This window comes from Cupressus sempervirens, chromosome 6 (assembly GCF_028749045.1).
Source record: "Cupressus sempervirens isolate cs-2001-9-10 chromosome 6, ASM2874904v1, whole genome shotgun sequence".
Taxonomy (NCBI): Eukaryota; Viridiplantae; Streptophyta; class Pinopsida; order Cupressales; family Cupressaceae; genus Cupressus; species Cupressus sempervirens.
Window position 1 is genome coordinate 202727262 of NC_143123.1, and position 20010 is coordinate 202747271.

Sequence of the window (20010 nt, forward strand, 5' to 3'; positions counted from 1 at the left end):
GCGAGTGTAAAGAATATAAGTATCTTTGTGCATTGATAAATCTGGACGGCAAGAAACTTCTATTTTGCACTTATAATTTATTAATTACTATGAGAGTGTGAGGAATGCATCCTCTTCAGAAGAAGCAAGGTCTGCGGCACAGTTGGATACAATAGATTGCACCAGTTATTCTTCTTAAAGCTATAAGGAAACTTAGTTAATGTTCTTGGATAACACTTGGTTAAAAGAAATGTAAAACTGCATCGCTTCCTAGCACTTAATTGACACTAAGTTCAAATTAAAAGGAAAAAACAAACATTTAGTGCGAACATAGAATACCAGTGACGAACTTGCTGTTGTAAGAGATGATTTTTGCCAATACTACTGCTTCATTCCAAATGATAGTACACCTGCAAGGCTAGCAACTTAATCTTTTACAATAAGTAGACACTTAATTACTGTTGTCTAATATCACCAAGAATAGGTTCCTTCTCAAACAGATAATAATGCAGAGATATTCTACTGTTAACTCCAGCTGGTTTGAATCGGGAAGACGGGTTAGAAACTTGATATCATGTTGTAACCATGAGTGTCTCTGCATGACAAGAATGGTCCCACACTGTCAAGACTTTCCAGAATTACCATCAAGCATAAAAGATGATCTAAAAATACAACTGAACCTCACAGACCAGGAAAGTGGAAAAATAACATATCCTAAATATGATTCAATGATTCAACGAAACTAATGAGGACTACTGCAGTCCATCTTGCCCTATTTTGACAAATGTAAATGCAGTGTAAGACATTAGCAGAGCATACTATTAAATGAAAGGCTTTGGTAACCTTATCCTCGAAAGCTATCCTTCCTCATATAACTGCATAACTTAAATTGCCTAAATTGATAGCTTTCTTTGGCCCAAAGTTTACCTAAAACTCCACTTCAGAAATTGTGGAAGTTTCCAAAAAAACTCAAAACTAGAAACTTTCCAACTTGCTTTTTAAGAAATATCTCTTAAAGTCATTATTACAATAATATAAACATTATTATAATAATGCAACTCAAAGATTAAAAAACAAATAAGAACTCATGCAATTTATTACTTTATTAACTGCAGATGACAACCAACTACTGAAGCCACCCACTACACTGCCAAAAATAGCAACTGCCGAAAATAGACTTACTAAAAATAGTAAGTCCACAACTGAGAACCCCAAAACACCTTGTCAACTCACGAGGGTCGCTATGATGAGCTAACTCCATCCACTGTGTTGACCTGCCAAAATCGAGGACATTACATTGGGCCTTGGAACAATTTCCCAAACATCATTCTTAATAATGGATTCGTATTCTTCTGTCATGGCATCCTTCCAAGATGTATGTTTGATAGCATCTGAAACATTTGTTGGTTCTAAGTTAGATAAGTCACTCATGTTTGTTGCATAGCTAGAAAATCTTTTGGGACTTTTGTTCTCTCCGAAGGTTCTAGATGGTGCAGCGAAGTGTTGTGCTTCCTCTACAGTCTTAATAGCCCAATGTCGTCTTTTCTTAGGATTTTGAGTTTACTCAAGATTAAGGTTTTGAATCTAACCTTCAATTTCTTCAATGTTATGCCTTTGAAACTCAGGATCATGATTTTCTTCAGAACTAAGCATATGAGAGGGGTCTTCAAAACTTAGGGCTCTATTGAATGCAAGCTCTTCTTCAAAGATAACATCTCTACTAAGTTCAATGTTCTTCTAACCAGGTATATAAATTCTATATGCTTTAGAGGTTTCACTATACCTGATAAAAATCCCTTTCCTTTCGGAGGGTTCTAACTTAATTCTCTTTCCTTTTGGAACATGTATGTATACAGGGCACCCAAATATCCTAAGATGACTTATATTTGGTTTAACCTTAGAAAAGACTTGTTAAGGAGTTTTATCTAAGGTGAGAGTGAGGACTTCTATTTTGAATAGAGACAGCAGTACATGAGGCTTCTGCCCAAAGATAAAATTCTAAGTTTTAATCAAGTATCATATCTCTTCCCACTTCTATAATTGTCTTATTCTTCCTTCCTGCTACCCCATTTTGATGTGGATTATAAGGAACAGTATACTCCCTCTTAATTCCTACTTCTTTCCAAAAATCTTTAAACAAATTTGAAGTACATTCCCCTCCATTATTAGACCTAAGAGTTTTAATTTGTCCTGATAGGTTTTCATTTAATTTTAATTTTATGTCCTGATAGGTTTTCAGTTAAGGCTTTGAATTCATTAAACCTCTTAAGGTTTTGAATTCATTAAATCCATATTTTCCCAGAGAAATCATCTATAAAAAGTATATAGTAAAAAAATCCTCCAAGAGAAGGAACATACATAGGTCCACATAAATCTAAGTGGACTAACTCTAAAACATTGTTAGATTTTCTAGTACTAATTTGAAATGGACTTTTGGTGTTCTTACCTACTGCACATCCTTTGCATATGCTAGAATGATCTTTATTTAATTTAGGTAAACTAATAATCATCTTCTCCATAATCGATAAGGCTTTGAAGTTTAGATGTCCTAACCTTCTATGCCACACTTCATTTATATCAGCAGTTTCATGGATTAAGGCTTGAATAGGTTCTATATTTAATTCACACAAGTATCCCTTTCTTTGACCAATCAACTTTGATTTCTTAAATGAAGAGTTCTTAGACCAGGTCAATACTTTACCGTCCATGAATGCAACCTTATGTCCATCTTCAATTGTTGTAACAGAGATTAGATTTCTCGTGATTCCTAGTACATAGAGTACTCTTTTCAGATGAAGAGAAATACCCGACTTCAGTTTCAAGTTGTTGTTCCCAATTCCTTTGACAAGATGAGTGGATTTATCACCTATGGTAACTTCGTAATTAACTTCTTCTGATATTGAGTCTAGTACTTATTTGTATCCTGTAATGGGTTGAGATGATTCATTATCAATTACTCATGCTTTGCTTGATACTTCATTTGATAGTGCTGAATACAATACACATTTCTCTCTTTCTTAGTAACATTTGTACAACTTACTTGTTGCTTTGTATTCTCTAGGCAATTTGCTTTATAGTGTCCAAATTTCTCACATTTAAATCATTTTACTTTGGATAAATCTCTCTTAGGTTTGTCATTTCTTTGATAAGCCTTCTTCTTCTTGAAGTTCTTCTTCTTACCTTTGTAGGAATTTGTGTTGAGAACATCAAGTTCTTCATCTTCAATTTTCAATTTCCTTCCATTCTTGAGCTGCCTAGATTCTTCTTGAATTCAATCTCCTTTAAGTCTATTGAAGTATGGAAGTTTGTCTCTAGCACTTACTCCTTGTGACAATATTTTCCATCAATCTGGTAATCCATCTATGGCCATTAATGTAAGTTCTTTGTCATCAATTATGTACCCAATGCTTGTAAGTTCATCTCTTAGACTAGCCACCCTTAGGAAGTATGAATTCATAGATTATCCCTTCCTTATTTTTATATGATTTAGTTACCTTTTTAGTGAAAGGATTCTAGTTGCATTATTAACTTCATATGCATTTATTAATGCACTCATCTTATTGAATGTTGTCTGATGTTTCATTAGCATAGGTACTATTTCATTTTTTACTCCATCTAATATGATTCTCATGGCTTTCTTGTTTCCTTTGATCCAGTTAGTTTTATAAGGATCAGCATCAGGGTGCTTGGATTCCTTATCAACAAACAGTGTTACATCATTTTCTTCAAGAGCCATCATAACTCTGAATTTCCATGCAATGAAGTGGTCTTTTCCATCAAACTTGTGTTCAGGTCGGATTGCATTGGCCATTGTAGGTAGAAGGATGTTGCTAGATATGTTTTAGATCTGATTATCCATTTGCAGAGCCAAGGTTTGACTACCAGAGCTCCGATACCATGTAAAGATTCTGCAAATTTTGATAATTAGAGTGCTGATGAAGTACTTATAATTTACTGAGACTAACCTTCAAATATTATGGTCTAGATATAATCGATCCTAAAAGTAAGTTCTGAATTTGTTATAAATCTGAAAGTAGATCACCTAGGGCTGAATGCTAGAAGGGGTAGACTTGTGTAATAATTGTGTGCCCTCTATCTACAAACACACCCCTATCTTATAAATAACCCAAGGGACTTGACCTTTCAACAAGCACACCCATTCCTAGGTCGGCCTTTTCCAAATCATGTCCCTTTCTCAAAATCGGAGCCCATTCTATTTTGACTAATGGTTAGTGGTTAACTAACCACATTTGTCAATAATAGGTCTAATAAGACCCATAGAAAATTGCTGATTATTCCTAGAGGAAGTATAATGATTCTAGGCCCATATTATAAGGTTTTTTATGCATCTGGTTCAGAACGATCTGGCAAATCAGAATATTTATATTGTCAGGTTATCAGGAATTAACAAATAATGTGTGTATTATGTGTGTGTCTTTATGCATCAATGTGTACACTTTGTGTCTTCATGCATCAATGTCTATATTTTGTATCCTCATGCATCAATGTGTATACTTTGTGTATGCTCTATGTCTTCATGCATTAGTGTGTATGCTTTGTATATACTCCATGTCTTCACATATTCATGCATATGTTTTCAAGTTTACACTTTATGATTATCCTACTTGGTTTATCTATAACAAGAGAATAATTTTAAAAAGATGAATTTGAGGCATATTATCATACAATCGTGGTTTCTGAAAATTCAATTAACACCATTATGAGATGAACTAAAATCATTTCTCTAGAAGATAAGAGAAAATGAGTTCAGTTGTCAATTTCTACTATTAGTTACTTGGGCACAAGCAAATCTGGGAGGGGCAGATTGTCAAGAACCACAATTGATGTATGTAAAAATATTTTGTATTACATATTTTGTTCAATTATTATTAATCCATAATTAACTATTTAATTAGAAGTAACAATAATTAATATAATACTAATTACTAGTTTATTGATAATTTATACTACTCGTGAATTAATAATTAATCAATATATTATTATCATACAATATTGGTGTACCAGAAAGATTCAATATTGTTAGCTGGAGATTGGTTTCATGTGTTAGAAAAAATTTAATCAACTTTGATATATTAGATGATAATGAAACCTGATTAATAATTCTAGCGCAAAAGTCTCAGAATTATTTTCCTATTGTTATTCACAGGAAATATTTGACAAAGATTGACATCTACAAGAGGAAGTACAGTTGTAGAATTGAACTCTAAAGTATTACAAAGTGAACTGTTTTTCACATGTTTTGATAAGGATGATGGTATAAATAGAAGGGAGCCTGTGAATGTAATGGATCTCTGATAGAGAGCAGTTGTAATAGATCTTTACACAATTTTGTTGCTTCAAACTAATTGAATAGGTCTGAATACGTTTCAGACTGAGTATCAAATACAACTGATAATATATATATTCAGACTGAAAATATTCTAATGATATTAGAAATGTATAGCAGTATAATACTGTTTTGCTTTAACTTGTATATTGATCTGCCGTTGAGAGAGAGAACATTGCCGTTGATTGATATCCTTCAACTCACAGCAGCATCAATATAAATACGTGGTGAAGAGTACATGTCCTATAGGGACATGAATCTATGTGGCCAATGGCCATAGCCACTTAGGGTCATGTCCCTACGTGGACATGTACTCACCATCGGCTGTATAAGAGAAGGCCTGAACAAACCTTAATTTGGCCCGATACAAACTATGATTTGCCAAACACATTAATATGAATATCGGGTGAGATGAGGAATTTGTGTGTGTGTGTGTGTGTGTGAGGATACGAACATATATATTGATATAACATATATGATTGACTTCGCTAATATATATATATATATATATATATATATATATATAGATAGAGAGAGAGAGAGAATCGTATACAAAACACAGTATCAATAACACTTCTACTGAATCTATACTTTAACAGAACCTACATAACAAGAATACAAATCTAATTTCCTAGTTGCATGAGAGACAAGAGACAAGTAAATTAGGATTTACAAAAGCTTGAGTATAAGGAATAATAACAGTCAGTTCTAAAACTTGCCAAGTTCTCGCCAGACTTGCATGTTTTTTGGCAGATGAGTGCCTTATCTGCAACTAATATATTTTAGGTAAGTAAGCTAGTAAAAACAAAGTCAGACATAGCAAGTTTTCTCTGCAAACTTAGCTGAAAGAAATCAAAAACCCTTGTTAAAGCCCTGCTCCTTCGTGTTTTTTGTCATTTTCATTTTCACCAATTAACTCAGTGGTGCATATTGATTGTCCATTGCTAAGGAGTATAACTTGTAAAGTTAATCAAGACTTAGACCATATCTGTACAAGTATTTGTTTTGGTTTCTTTTCTTTTTTTCGTTCTTGTTTCAAATTTTAAATCCCAAAGAATGAAACTCCTGTTCAAATGCTGCTAAGTTTTTTTCATTGTCAGAAATCTACAATGTTCAATGCAAGTGGCTCGTCAAAATGACCCCTATGGAAAGCATACTACACAAGAGTGATCAAGGACACCGTGACCTGCATTTATTACGGACTTAATATGAGAAGAGGTATCAATTGATTGAAATGCCAAAATGCCCAAAATGCTGGTCAATATACCAGTACCCCAGTAAATAAAGAAGTGCAAAGAAGAAATGTAATCCCAACTTCCAAGCTATGTGAAGAAAAATGTTGGAAGGAAGAGGATAAGAGAAGAAGTTACATCAACAATGAAGTTGATGACCACCTCTAATCCATATGGAGATTATTTTCTTGACCCGTGTGCTCTGCATTGCTCCACTAATACTGAGTAGAACTCAGGGCATTTTAATACCTCACCTAATTTTTTAATTCTTCACATTATTCCAGGTGCACAACTTTCACTTGAAGTAATCCTTGAAACTAGGAGAAGCACCATGACAATAGTATGGTGTACCATTTAATGTGGAGAGCAGTGCATATTAGGATTGGTAAATGCATTAAACCTTTACTGATGTTGAGACTAACTCCACATGGTTTTATTAGCCCATTGTTGGAGGAAGTCTACAAAACTACGGAGATTATAATAAATGATCAAAACATAAGATGGCAGAAAAAGGGATGATGCACTCTATATAATGGATGAACAAACGACATAAAAAGGACCCCGATCAACTTTTAACAGCTTCAAGTGGTAAAATTGGCGATCTCTAAGCTCATAGATACCTTGCACAAAATCATGAATCCAAATACTCTATGCAATCCATTGGACGAGGTGATCCTAGAGGTTCAGAGGAGAACATCATCCAAATAGCCATGGACAATGCACCCACATATGTAGCTACAAGGAGACTCATTTGAAAGAGGCATCTGACCATTTTTTAGAGACTAAGTGTTGATTGTTGCCTTGATTTAATGTTCAAGTACATTGGGAAGAGAGAATGCATCAAAAGTGTGGTTGAAGATGCTATGAACACTACAAACAGTACTTGTACTTAGCTTGATGAGTGAACACAACAAAGTTATAAGCTTGTGTGATTGATGGTGATTGATATTTGACAAAGCTTTATCACATCATAAAGCACTAGAAAGTCTTCTTTTTCTCAAGCAAACATTTGTTACAAATGTATAACTGTGCTATCCATACCCCAAAGGAACAAAACGAGAGGAGGTCATTGACGGACAGTGCTTGATGAAATGTTCACCAAAAATGCATAGGAGATACTTAAGGAAAGTAACAAACTTTAAGAGGGAATTCTTTTTTTTCTCTCTTTTTTCAAAAACCTATTTCAATCTCTTAAAACTTACTCCAAAGCATATCCAGAGTGATAAGATACAAAATCAGTGCATCAAAATCAGCTAAGTCAGCCAGAGACAAAACAACATATATGCACTGTGGAGCAAACGAACATAAGATATCCGAACTGGAACACTACAAAGATGTTAGAAACATGTCCACCAAATAGCACAACCTGAGAGAGCAATACAAAGCATTCTCCAAACCAGTCCTGACTAATCCTAACAACCAACCTTCCTATCAGCAAACAAGAAAACACAACCTTTTCCTGTAAAATATATTCGTACAACATTCACAGACTGTATATTACAGCACCAACACTGCAAGCCATCAACTTCTTATGTGGGGAAACACGGGGCATCTTCTTTAACGACTTCAAATTCTGTTTCCCACACATACCAACTTCCCATACTTCATTCCTGATACACCTCAATTGACTTGTTATTATCAACCAACATAAGAACAATCATGTGAGTTTATAATACAGCACTTCAAATGCCCTTTCCTGCATATCAAACTTCAAATACTCTTTCTTGCATATCAAACTTCATATACTCTTTTCTGCATAACAACCATTAGATACAATTCCCATACTTCTTTGCATCAAGTATATTAATGCACATGGCATGTTGACAACAATGACAAACTAAACACATAATGCTGACAAGTATCACAAATTTACATTTAATACATATGATTTTATATTGTTTTATTTTACATTTGTGGAGGTAGGCTTATGTTGGTCTTACAACATATCTTCAAATTCTAGCCATAGATGTTTTGTGCCATTCCCGCAATGCTTCTAGGAATGAACATAATTAGAGAGTTTTTAAGAGCATTTGGATGAATGAATGATTTTTAATGACGTCCACAAGACCAGAGCAGTCTAAGGGACCAAAGAACAGCCGCACTAAATAATTTCCGAATTCCTTTCCATTTCTAATCTTTTGATATGAATCCTAACCAAAAAACCAGCAGTCTGCTTTATCCCGTCCCCTTCAAATAAGCTATGCATGTTCTCTGCCTTCAAGATGACATCATAGAGAGATTGGATATTGTCGTATGCCACGCATTCTAAGAGAAAATGTCATTCCATTTCAGCTACTCTAGACCGATAAAATATGCAAATTCTCTCCTCCCAAGCCTCTTTGGGCCTCTTCCATCTTCCCGTCTCGGACCTGAGGTGATGAGATCCTGTTCTCATTTGTGCCACTAATAACCTTGCCTTTCCTTTAATAGCAGCCCCAAGGTGCGCTTTTTCGTCAAGTTCCCCTGTTGGATTAAATTCTTTAATATAACAGGCTTTTTTTCTACTCATTATTGTTCCACATGGCATTGTGAAACTTCCCTCTAACAAACTTTCTTATGTCCGCATTTGTGTTCAGGCAATCTTGTAACTTGATGTTCCATTTAGCCAACCATTTCATGTTTTGCTTCATCCATTTTTTTTTTTCCTTCGGTTAAGAGCCTCTTCTTTCACAATTTCCGGCCACCGATGATCTTACATGTTTTCAATCTTCTTTAAGTAACTAAGTAACCGGACTATTGTTGAAGCCTCTAATGGAAAAGCCCTAGCCTCAACCAAAAGAATTTCACAAGGCATAGAGCTCTTGACTTTGAGATTACTTGTGATTAATTGTTTTTGAATTCTCTCTATTTGTCTCCACCCCCAATTTGACATGCAACCCCCCCACACCTCGCAGCCATAAAGAACCACCAGTGTGACCAACAAACCAAAAAGAGTCTTCTGAGTTTTCCAATCCCATCGTTTACTCTGTCCTGCATCTATTATGGAGTAAAAATGAAGCTTTCTAGCCCCCTTAATCCTTTTCACTCTACAAGTCTCCCAACTGAGCTTATAGTGGAAGTCAATCCCAGGATATTTGTATTCTTTCACAATTTCCAACGATTTGCCTTCAAACAGGAATGTGATATGCTTTTCTTTTCTCCTTAAAGAAAAAACCAGGACTTTGGTTTTAGTAATATTCACCTTCATCCCAACTTCCTGATAGAATTGCACTAAGTCCCCTAAATGATCTCTTAGACCCTGCGTCATTTTTTATATCAAAATAAGATCGTCAGCATACAAAAGAACCTTCAAGACGTACCCTGCCAGATGAACACCCTCCTCCTTGGTTTTATCTAACCAAGCTTCTAGATTATCGATGCACAACCCAAACAAGGTAGGAGATAAAGGGCATCCTTGTTTAACGCCAATGTCACTCCCAAAACATTCCGACATTCTGTGACTAGTTCTGATTTTGGCTCTAACTTTTTCATATAATCTATGTACTGTTGTTCTACACTCATCTGGAATCCCCAAATCTTTCATTCTATTCCATAACTTGTCTCTAGGCACTGTGTCAAAAGCTTTCTTGAAGTCTACAAAACAGCAATAGGCTTCTTCTCCCTGTTTGTCCCACACTTTCTCTATAATGTGCCGAAGAGTGATAAAATGATCAATTGTGGAGTGTCTGGATCTAAAACCGGCTTGCCCTCTTGCTCTCTTACCTTCATTTTTTGCCCATTTGTTGATTCAACATTCTACCATGCTCCCAAAAAGTTTGCCCAAAAGTGGGTTAACCATAATAGTGTGGTAGATTGATGGATTGTTGATATCTCCACTCTTAAAGAGGGGGATAATCACACTAGTTGTCCAGTCTAATGGGAAAACCTCACAAGCAACACGATTGAAGATATCCTTTATATTAGGTGCAAAGATTTCCACTCCCCATTTTAAAAAATTCAGCTTGCCTCATCAATATCCCTAGCTTTATCATTTGCCAGATTCTTTATCCCTATTTTGATATCCTCGACTGTGAAGATTTCCTTCATTGTATTCACAAAAGGAGGGGTGTTCTCCTCTTGTGCGCGCTCATTAAGTAGCTTAGCATACTCAAGCCATTGAGCATCCGTAATGCTGTTATTTATTTGTTTTTTCTCCTGCTGCAACTCTCTCCAAAACTTCTTGGGGTCATGTTTTCCAAGGGATATTAAATTTTGCCTTCTAGCTGTGACATACTCATCTTTCTTTGTGTGAATCAATTTTTTATACCATTTCATGAGTTCTGTGTTTGTTTCATTCCCTTTCATAAGTCTCTTTGTTGCATTACATAATCATTCCTCATCGTACCATGGGTTAGCCGGAAAAGTATTAGTAGCCCTCTTTTTGTCGTTTGATCTTTTACATGCGTCTAGAGCCTTACGTATACTGAAGGTCAGCACACTGCTATGAATCAGTTCACATTTCTCATCGAAATTGCCATCCACCAAAAGATTATTACTTTCACAGAGTTGCTGCTCCAGCACCGCCTTGAAAATGACTTTGTTCTGTTGATTTAAAATGATATTGCCTTTGCCTTTGCTAGTTGTTGTCTTTTGTGCATGAGAGTCATGTTTATATTGTGGGTTGTTTGAGGCAAAGTCCATCTTAAAAAAAAAAGAGGCATGTCATCGGAGTTCAACTCTAAAGGGCAAACACCAATTTTAAACTCAAGCACTTTAGCTCTAAGATTTTGCGAACAGATTTCATAGTCAACTACACTTTGGCCATTATACGTTTTACACGTGATACATCCAAATTTTGGTCAACTCTTCAACCCATTGCAAATCACCATATCAAATACGCTACACAACCCCAGTAATTCAGCTCCAAAGTGTGAGACACCTCGCTCGCCATCCTTGGCCCAATAAATGTCTCAACAACCTTGTCTCCACTAAATACAACCTCAACGTTCAAACCAAAGACATAAAGAGGAAGGAGCTTCACAATGCCCTCAATTCGGATCACATCAATCAATATTCAAAATGAGTTGTCGAGAGACACATCAAAACTGGAAGCTTTAGAAAACGATATACTTGAGGTATCAGTAACCCCTCAAGGTAATTCACATTTACCTTCTAGTTCAAGGCTGAATATTAGCAGTAGTGGGAGGGAGAAGTAGTAGACTGTAGTTGGCTTTTGTACAGCTATACAATATTTGAAATTCTAAATTTTCCGTATTTAAGAATCATATGAAATATCAGATTAGTGATCATTGATTCATGTAAAAGAGGTATTTATCAGATTTGAGTCAAGCTCAAAATTTTGGGCAGTTGACTTTTCTTCTGGCTCTAAGTTTTCTAACTATGACAAGTAAATTGCAAAAAAGTGTAGCGGAGAAAAATATAATTTGCTATGACAAGCTCAATATACTTCATTCTTATCAAACAATCAGATTACAGCTCAACTTACCAAGAACCCACTGCAGTTTGCCTTCTGTTGGTGTATTGTCTAACAGAAAGCCAACATCCTTACTACATTATTGGGCAGGAACACATTCAAGAAATTCTGACGACTTCTTGAAGTAAAGGAGCAGCATTGCAAGATTACAGGATAATCTTAGATAGCAAAAATAATAATTGGAAACATTAGAAAAGTGTTGCCATCACTTGTTTGTTGATGAAAAGAAAAATTGTTTACTGGCCTCTTCAAATGCAAAGAAATGGGAAAAGTACAAGGTTGCAAGAGTACGCATACCCACACCCCTAGGACACGAACCCACATACCCAAGTACTGGCTACTCAGTGGAGAGCATCATTGCTAAGGACATTGATTAAGATTTCTGAATTTTGTTTCGATTTTTCATTAGCATATCAGTTTTTTGTTTATCAAGCTTAAATCAATATGTAATCAGTTTGAAATTTTGATACAATATAGATTAACAGTAAACTTTATCACTGTTCAAGTCAAAACTTTATCATTTGCAATATGTCATTGTTACATGATTTATGATTTTTTTGTTCACGACTAAAGTCTGCCTTCTCTGTTATGCAGCTAAACAGTTAGCATATATTATTATTACAAACATATTGCAAATCTGAAACTGAAAACAATACATTACATCTACAAACTTTATCATTGTTGTTGTTTTGAAAAACCAATTATTATGACTCAAGCTTTCAGATTGTCTATAAAAATTAAATTGAGGTACCCAAATACCCCTATTGCCTATTTAGAAAAAGAGCCATACCCATACCTGTTCCTATACACCTATTGAGAACAATAGCCATACCCATAACTGTCCCTGTACCCTAAGTACCCAAGTACCTGTTGTGAAGTTTTCACATCATTGCCCCAAAATTTTGGGGACCCTCTTTTTTTTGGATCACCTAAGCGAAATTTTTCGGAGTTGTCCAAAAGTTTTTGATTTGACAATTTTACACTTTGGATGCCTTCGAGCTAGGAGGGATGTGGTTGGATTTCTTTCTTCACCCGGTTTTAACTTGATCTTCCAGAACTTGCAATTTTACCATTAGGCCAAGCAAATTTCAAAGACAACATTTTTCTTTTCGATGGTTAGAACCATATTCGGCAAGACAAAATGACAAATTTTGGACTTAGACGGATTTTGAAAATTGGAAACAATTGTATAGACTTGAACATTTTCAAAATGAAATTTTTTAGATTTAATTGTTTTGGAAAATCTTGAATTTTTCGGTGAAAGAGAAATCATCCACCTCTTCATCATTTCATTGATAGGTTGAAGTTTGGAGAGATCAGTGTAAATTCCATGATAAGACACTTGGCAAGGCAGAAATAAGCTAGACCACCCTAGGTTGAAGTTGGGAGATATAAGTGTACTCCATCTTAAGGCAACGAAGAGGCAGAAATAAGTGGTAGTCCCACCCTTAGGTTGAAGGTTGGAGATTAATAAGTGTAGAGATAGGACTTGGCGAGGCAGAAATAAGCTAGATTTCATCGATAGAAAGAAGGTTGGAGATCGATAAGAGTAGTCCATATCACTTAAAACGAAGGGGCAGAAATAAGTGTTTAGGATGGTAGATGATAGTGTAAGCGAGAACTCAAAGGGAACGAACACCAAAAAAGACAAAGAAGACATGATGCCTAAGACCACCTTCTTCTCGAAAGTGAGGCGAATAAGTGATACTAATATCGGCACAGTGAACATGATCTAGTTAAAAGACAGATTGAAGGAAGGACAATCCCCCATGGTAAAGAAAATATTGTACATGCGGCAGCCTTCCCTCCTACCTTGCCTTGTTCAGATTTGGTAATGGGGTGTGCATCCCGGTTCAATATTGCTACCAAGTCCATCATTTTTTATGAAGGGAAGAGAGTGTTGGCCAACATCGGCAGACAAATGGTCGAAGAAGCATTTAATATTCCCCAGTATAAAAGCATGACAGTCGTAATGATGGATCAGGCAGCCGAGTCATTTCAGGATAATCAAGAGGCTTTCTTCATTCACCTAAAGCAAAATTGGTTACACGAAGGCAAGAAAGGAGTTACCAGATCATCAAGGCTCACCGTGTCAAATTTCAAATCAAAGTATGGCAATCTCATTGTGCTTCTCAGTCGGATCATAAGCTTAGCTCAAGGTATGCAATTCGAGAACTAGATGTATTATTTTATTGATGAAATTGAAAAGGGAAGAAGAAGATTTGATTGGGCTAGGATTATAAGCGAAAATTTAGAATTGCAACTTAGGATTATACAAAATCAAAAGCAATTCTATATGGGGTCCTATCTTTTCTACCTGATTACAAGATTATATGAAAATCCTGGACTTAAGGCCTTAGGAGTAATTGGCAATGGGCCGGGGGCAATGTTTGGTGCATGAGTGCTATCCACAGCTTCATTTGCACAACACCAAAGATTATAAGATGTTTTGTGTTGCTTTTGCCATGAAAACGGTAAGGATATTACAAGGGACACCTGCTAAGAGACTCTCATTAGAAGCAGAAGCAAATGTCAAGAAGTATAGGAGTTGGTTCATCCAATTTCTGCAATTCACATATATTAGAGTAATAGGAAGCACAGTATGTCCCAAGAGACTTCCAAGGTACCCAACCGAGAAGGTAGTTTTGATGGAATTGGTTAGGCAACTTGAGCATTATGAGAAAATGAGGAAACTTAAAGGTGAGACAGAGATTACCTTCTCATTTGGAATTGGCAATGTTGCCCCAATCCTATCGCCTTTGCAGCTACAAAGAAAGAATTAGAATGGTATCATCTGGCATGGTATAGAGCAAGGCAAGGATTTGATCCTAATGGTCTTATTAAGGCATCTCATGGAAATACATTCAAACATGTTCTTACTATAGAGGATTTCTAGGCCAATATACGGGATGACTTTCACGTGAGAAAGCTAGCTTTCTCAAGATTGTCAGTGAACATGATGAGAGCAATCAGATGGAGAGGCCTTGATATTCCCAATCAACTAGAAGATGATAAAAATGTGTTGAGAGAAGATTATGATATAGTGGATGGAACGGAGTTGAGCCCAATGGATTGGGATGATCACCAAGATCCTTCCTTGGAAGCAGTTACAAGAACAGTTGATTTGCACACTGAGTCGTGGTACAACATGAAGTTAAGAAAATTTCAAAGTCAGAGGGTACACCTTACTTATGAGAAGATGAAACCAAAGGAACGTCCAGCAAAATCAGTCAGACAGAGAGGTGAGGGCAGTAGCTAGCAGTAAAGAACAGTTAAGAACAAGAAGAGAGGTTTGGAGGTCAAGAAAAGAAAAGAACATCAAGAACCTCAACCAAAGAGACAGAATGCAGCGCCGTCAAGAAAGAGCATTATCGAGGCTAGAAGCCAAGAAGATAATACAAGTGGACAAGAGGTTGTGGTAGAGGTGAGCTCTGATTTAGAATCAAGTGGTTACAGCGATAGCACCGAGTACTCTCCTCTCTCGGAGAACCAACATGGAGAAGATATGACAGTCACTAGTGAAGAAGAAAATAGGCCAATTGATATTGAGGAAATAAGCCAGGCACCCAAGGCCGTTGGTGATGCTTTGCTAGTCGAACCGAATCCAGATTTAGGGAAATGCACTGCACCACTATGGTTGAGGCAAATACTTATGCCAAGAGGCAAGATAGTGACTGACGAACAGTTAAAGACATCCAAGGATTAGTGGAAAAGGGTGATAGCGAGAAATAGAAACAAATTGCAAAAACGGTGGCAAAGGTAATCAAGAGCGACAATGATGGTCACCGAAAGGTTTAGATTGCTATACCAACGGTTAACAAGGCATTGGATGAGATTGTGGCTCAGGAATATGAGATAGTAGAGCATAACTTGGGAAGAATCACGGATGACATGGAATGTGAGGAGCTCTAGGAAGGCATCGTTTCAATCCGAAAAAGGTTGAGGAAGGCAAACAAAAGGATTGTAAAGTTGGAGGCCGAGAACAAGTATTGGAGAGATTGCCAACCTATCCAATAGTTGCACCAGGCAGCCCTTACTCAAGACAGCGAGAGCAACATAGAAGAGATATTGGCCCAGCTACATGAAGTCAAGGATTGGATCCATGATACAATCCAAGATGGGCAAAATTTATTGCCCTCCTTTGTCTCGACATTCAGGTCATTAATGGCTATTAGAGAAAAATTCAGAACATTTGAAGGTGAATGGAAGGATTTCCTCCCAGTCAAGGACTTAACCATTCCCAGGCTACAAGCATTCATTGAGCTACCGGAGAAATATTTGGAAAGAGCCAAATTGATAGATGAAGGAGGATTGAGTATGGTGGAGTCTTGGTTTGTTGCCTTGAATATCAGATTGAGAATACTTGAAGAGGTACAAAACAAGATTGCACAGCACAGCTCAGGCGTTGATACTTCCATTTCAACCATGATGAGCAATGTTGGGGCTGCGCTTGATATTGAAGATATCAAAGAGGAGAACATCAATGAGATAGAATTTGGATCGAGATTGGATGAGTTGGGGAAGGTTGCCATTAAGAAGAAACATTTGGGCACCCTTGCCTCCCTCAATGCCTTTATCAAATACACGAAAGAATATGAGAAGGATCATGAGAAAACACTACAAGCAACAAGCAACATGATGAATTCCACTGAGCTCAAGATGAAACGTACACCTTGCGCTCCCATGAAGGAAGTCAACGACAAGCTAGCCAAGTTCATCACTTTGGCTAAAAAGATGAAAGAAAAGGGTAGAACTATATTAGAAGATCATTTGATGTAAGCCCAAGTGGAAAATTCTCCTTTTTCTTGGGTAGGATAAATGTCTGATTCTGATTGGCTACCATTTTGGTGCCTTCTCATTGGTTGCCACTTTTTCTTTTTTTTCATTGGTCCATTGATGAGGCGGTGTCTTCTCATTGGCCGATGGTGTGGCAACCCTAATTAGGGTTTCTAGGATCCAATCTAGATCATTGGTTTTGCTTCTTTATCTATACCGTCGATTGTAATTTTGGCCTCTATATAAGGCCATTTCCTCTCATTTGTAACGGGTCAAAGAAAATTGTTGCTAAGATAATACCAAAATCGCTTCTCTTTATCATTGTTGTGACTTGCATGGTGTTTAAGAACATTTGGTGTTATCGCATGGTTTCTACTTCCAAATAGTTAAAATTAGATTTCCTTTGAAGTTGTTAAAAGTAGATTTCATCTTGAGAAAGTTGCTAAGTAAGAGTAAGAGTAGATGGATAGCTACATGGTGATATTAGTGGATTTTTGATAGGGATCTATAAACTAGGCCACTAGCATCCTAGCGGCTTGTTAGGAAGCCTTGCATGGTAATCTAGTCATTTTCCCTTGAATCATTGCATCTATGGAGGTAGAGCTGCTGGTTAGCTTTCATTAGATTTGATCCTCATCCATTTGCTAATCTTTCCATTCATAGGAGTAGTAGAGCAGTGAGTAGTTTAGTATTTGGAGTTTTGAGGAAAGAAGTTAGGAGAAGCCTCATTGTTAAACATACACCCATTATCACCACTATTAACATCATTTGGCACTCATACAAAATCATCACCATCATCCAAAAACCCAAGTCATCCTTGAATGAACAACGTAAGGCCGCCTACGTGATTACCAACAAATCACATCGATATAACTGAGTTAGTATCCACAGGTGTAAGTAACATTGGATTTTTTTCTCATGTCTTCATGAGTATTAACTTTTCAAGAGAGGAATTGAGTGTTTGATATCTCATATCAAGTGTTCAATTGCTATATGTTATGTAGTGGTACATAACTGACATCAACAGTACCCCCATCCTATGCAACCATGGAAAATTATATTATTGTTTACCATGCACAATAGCTTTTATTTTATATGTGATGAAGAGGGATGGCATATTAATTTTTCAATAGTCTAAATGGACAATTCACAAAGCATTGGAAAAGAACTTTTAATGGATTTGGGAAAGAAAATTAACAAAAACAATAACTTCGTAATATGCTAGAGCTCGGTTATTTTCCATATCTCCTTTCCTAAACGTTTTCATCTTTATTTCTTCCTTGACCATTTTAAGAGTTGGATTTATCCTTTCACCTGCCATGCAAACTATAACTATCTAATAATGCTAATATAGATATTTGATAGCAAATTCTACATCACTTCATCTTTTATTTTCTAATTTGCAAAATGAAGCATGCATATGTGTTAAATTGGTAAGAAATTGTGTAAGTATAATATAACTATACTGGATTTCATAAACTAAATATCGACTTATTCAAACTTGAGAAATTGTATCCATACAAGTTGACATCACATACCAAGAGTGCTCTTGAGAGATCTTCTCGTGTTATTCCTGATGAATCATTTGGAGGCTGCTAGCACACAAAGAACTCAGTTAGACTCCCTTGCCCTGAGATCACTTCTTTCCAAGTACTCAATTTATGTCCAACAATACAATTTTAAATTTGTAAAATTAAGCCTCCCTGAACATCATAATAGTTTTCGTGAATACTTGGTTTTAATTCTGTACACAACACAGAAATTGAAAATTTAATGTCATTTTTAAGAACCTTCAACCTCAACATGATCAAGAAAGCTTTTAGTAAAAATAATACCGTTAAGAACATATAGCCTACTTATCAATTTCTAGTATAGATAATTATTCAATACAAGTATCAACCTATATCTCAATTGAATGTATTTCCTCAGTCTTTTATTGTTGCATATACTACTAATGCATTTCCATTTCCTTTGAAAACCTCAATTAATATAAAATTGTTATAAACAACTCAACTCATACAATAATGTCTGTCGTACTATTTTTAATTTTACACGTGTGTGATGTTCCTATTTCTACAAGTTAATAATAAATAATAGAAACAAATAAATGAGAAAATAAAAAATAATAATATAACATAATCTTATTACTATAATAATTCTATGTATAATAATAATATATTATTAAAAAATTATAAAAAAATAACATTATTAATATATTATTTATTAATATAATAATTATCAACAATATATAAAAATAATATATTATTATTGTTGTTATTATTAATAAAATAATTATTAACAATATGTAAATGAATGAAAATATAAATTAATTAATAAATCAAAGAATAAATATTCAGCTAATTTATGAAAACAGAGAGATAGTCAATAGTTTGAACCATGCTTTAAAAGTCACAACCGTGGAACTGGAGATGAGACGCGAATCTCCCTTGGTCACTTTCAGAGAATGTTTCAGAATGGGAGGAATTATATATGGTCAGCGTTAAATGCAATGGCATCACCAATATAGAAGGAGGCATTAAAATGAAAAGGAAATAACAAACAGAACCTAAGGATCGATTCAACCAAGGAATACATAAATCTATGTGCAACACCAAATGGGAAACATTGCACTATCATCTTGGCTTATTATTAAGGGACTGTAAGAAACCATTATTTCACAAATCTTTAAGGAGGAGAAAGATGAAAAGCTATGTCTCATCGCTGATGTAAGGGTGACATTAAGGGACAAGTCTATCCCAATTAGTGGATCCAATATCCATGAGATCTATAATGAGAATCAATCTCATTCCAAAGGGGGGCATTGAATCATTGTGCAATAAACTCTTCCGATTCAACGGAAGATTATGGATCAGATCACATACAGACAGATAATAAATAAATCAGAGACTAACCAGAAGAGCAGATCAACCATTGTTGGGAAATATTGTTATTTAATAAAATATATATCTGACAAGCGGACTAACTGATCAATAGTAGATCATTTTGGGAGATATTATAAACAGTAAAATTAATCAATACACTGATAATCTTGTATAATCCATCCCTTGGCTTGCAAAATCTTAGTTTCATAAAAGCATACTATCATTATCATATTCAGGTTCACTTGTCAAATCAGAAATTCATTGTTATAAAATTACATTTGATTCCTAGATAGTCTTCAACAAATCTGAAATCTGACTTTTTGATATACAAGAGAGATTCCTATACATTGCTCCAAGGGTTTATACAATTAACATTAGTCC

The 20010-nt window shown here is 35.6% G+C and overlaps 1 protein-coding gene across 2 annotated transcripts in view; it reads right to left on the reverse strand.

The window, feature by feature from the left end:
* The window catches only part of MET18 (ARM repeat superfamily protein), a 332877-nt gene that overhangs the window by 231186 nt on the left and 81681 nt on the right, over positions 1–20010 (reverse strand). For both annotated transcript variants that reach the window (XM_089787438.1, XM_089787437.1), the window contains exon 8: positions 18286–18339. In XM_089787438.1, coding sequence (XP_089643564.1) covers positions 18286–18339 — 54 coding nt within the window. The remainder of the gene's footprint in view (positions 1–18285; positions 18340–20010) is intronic.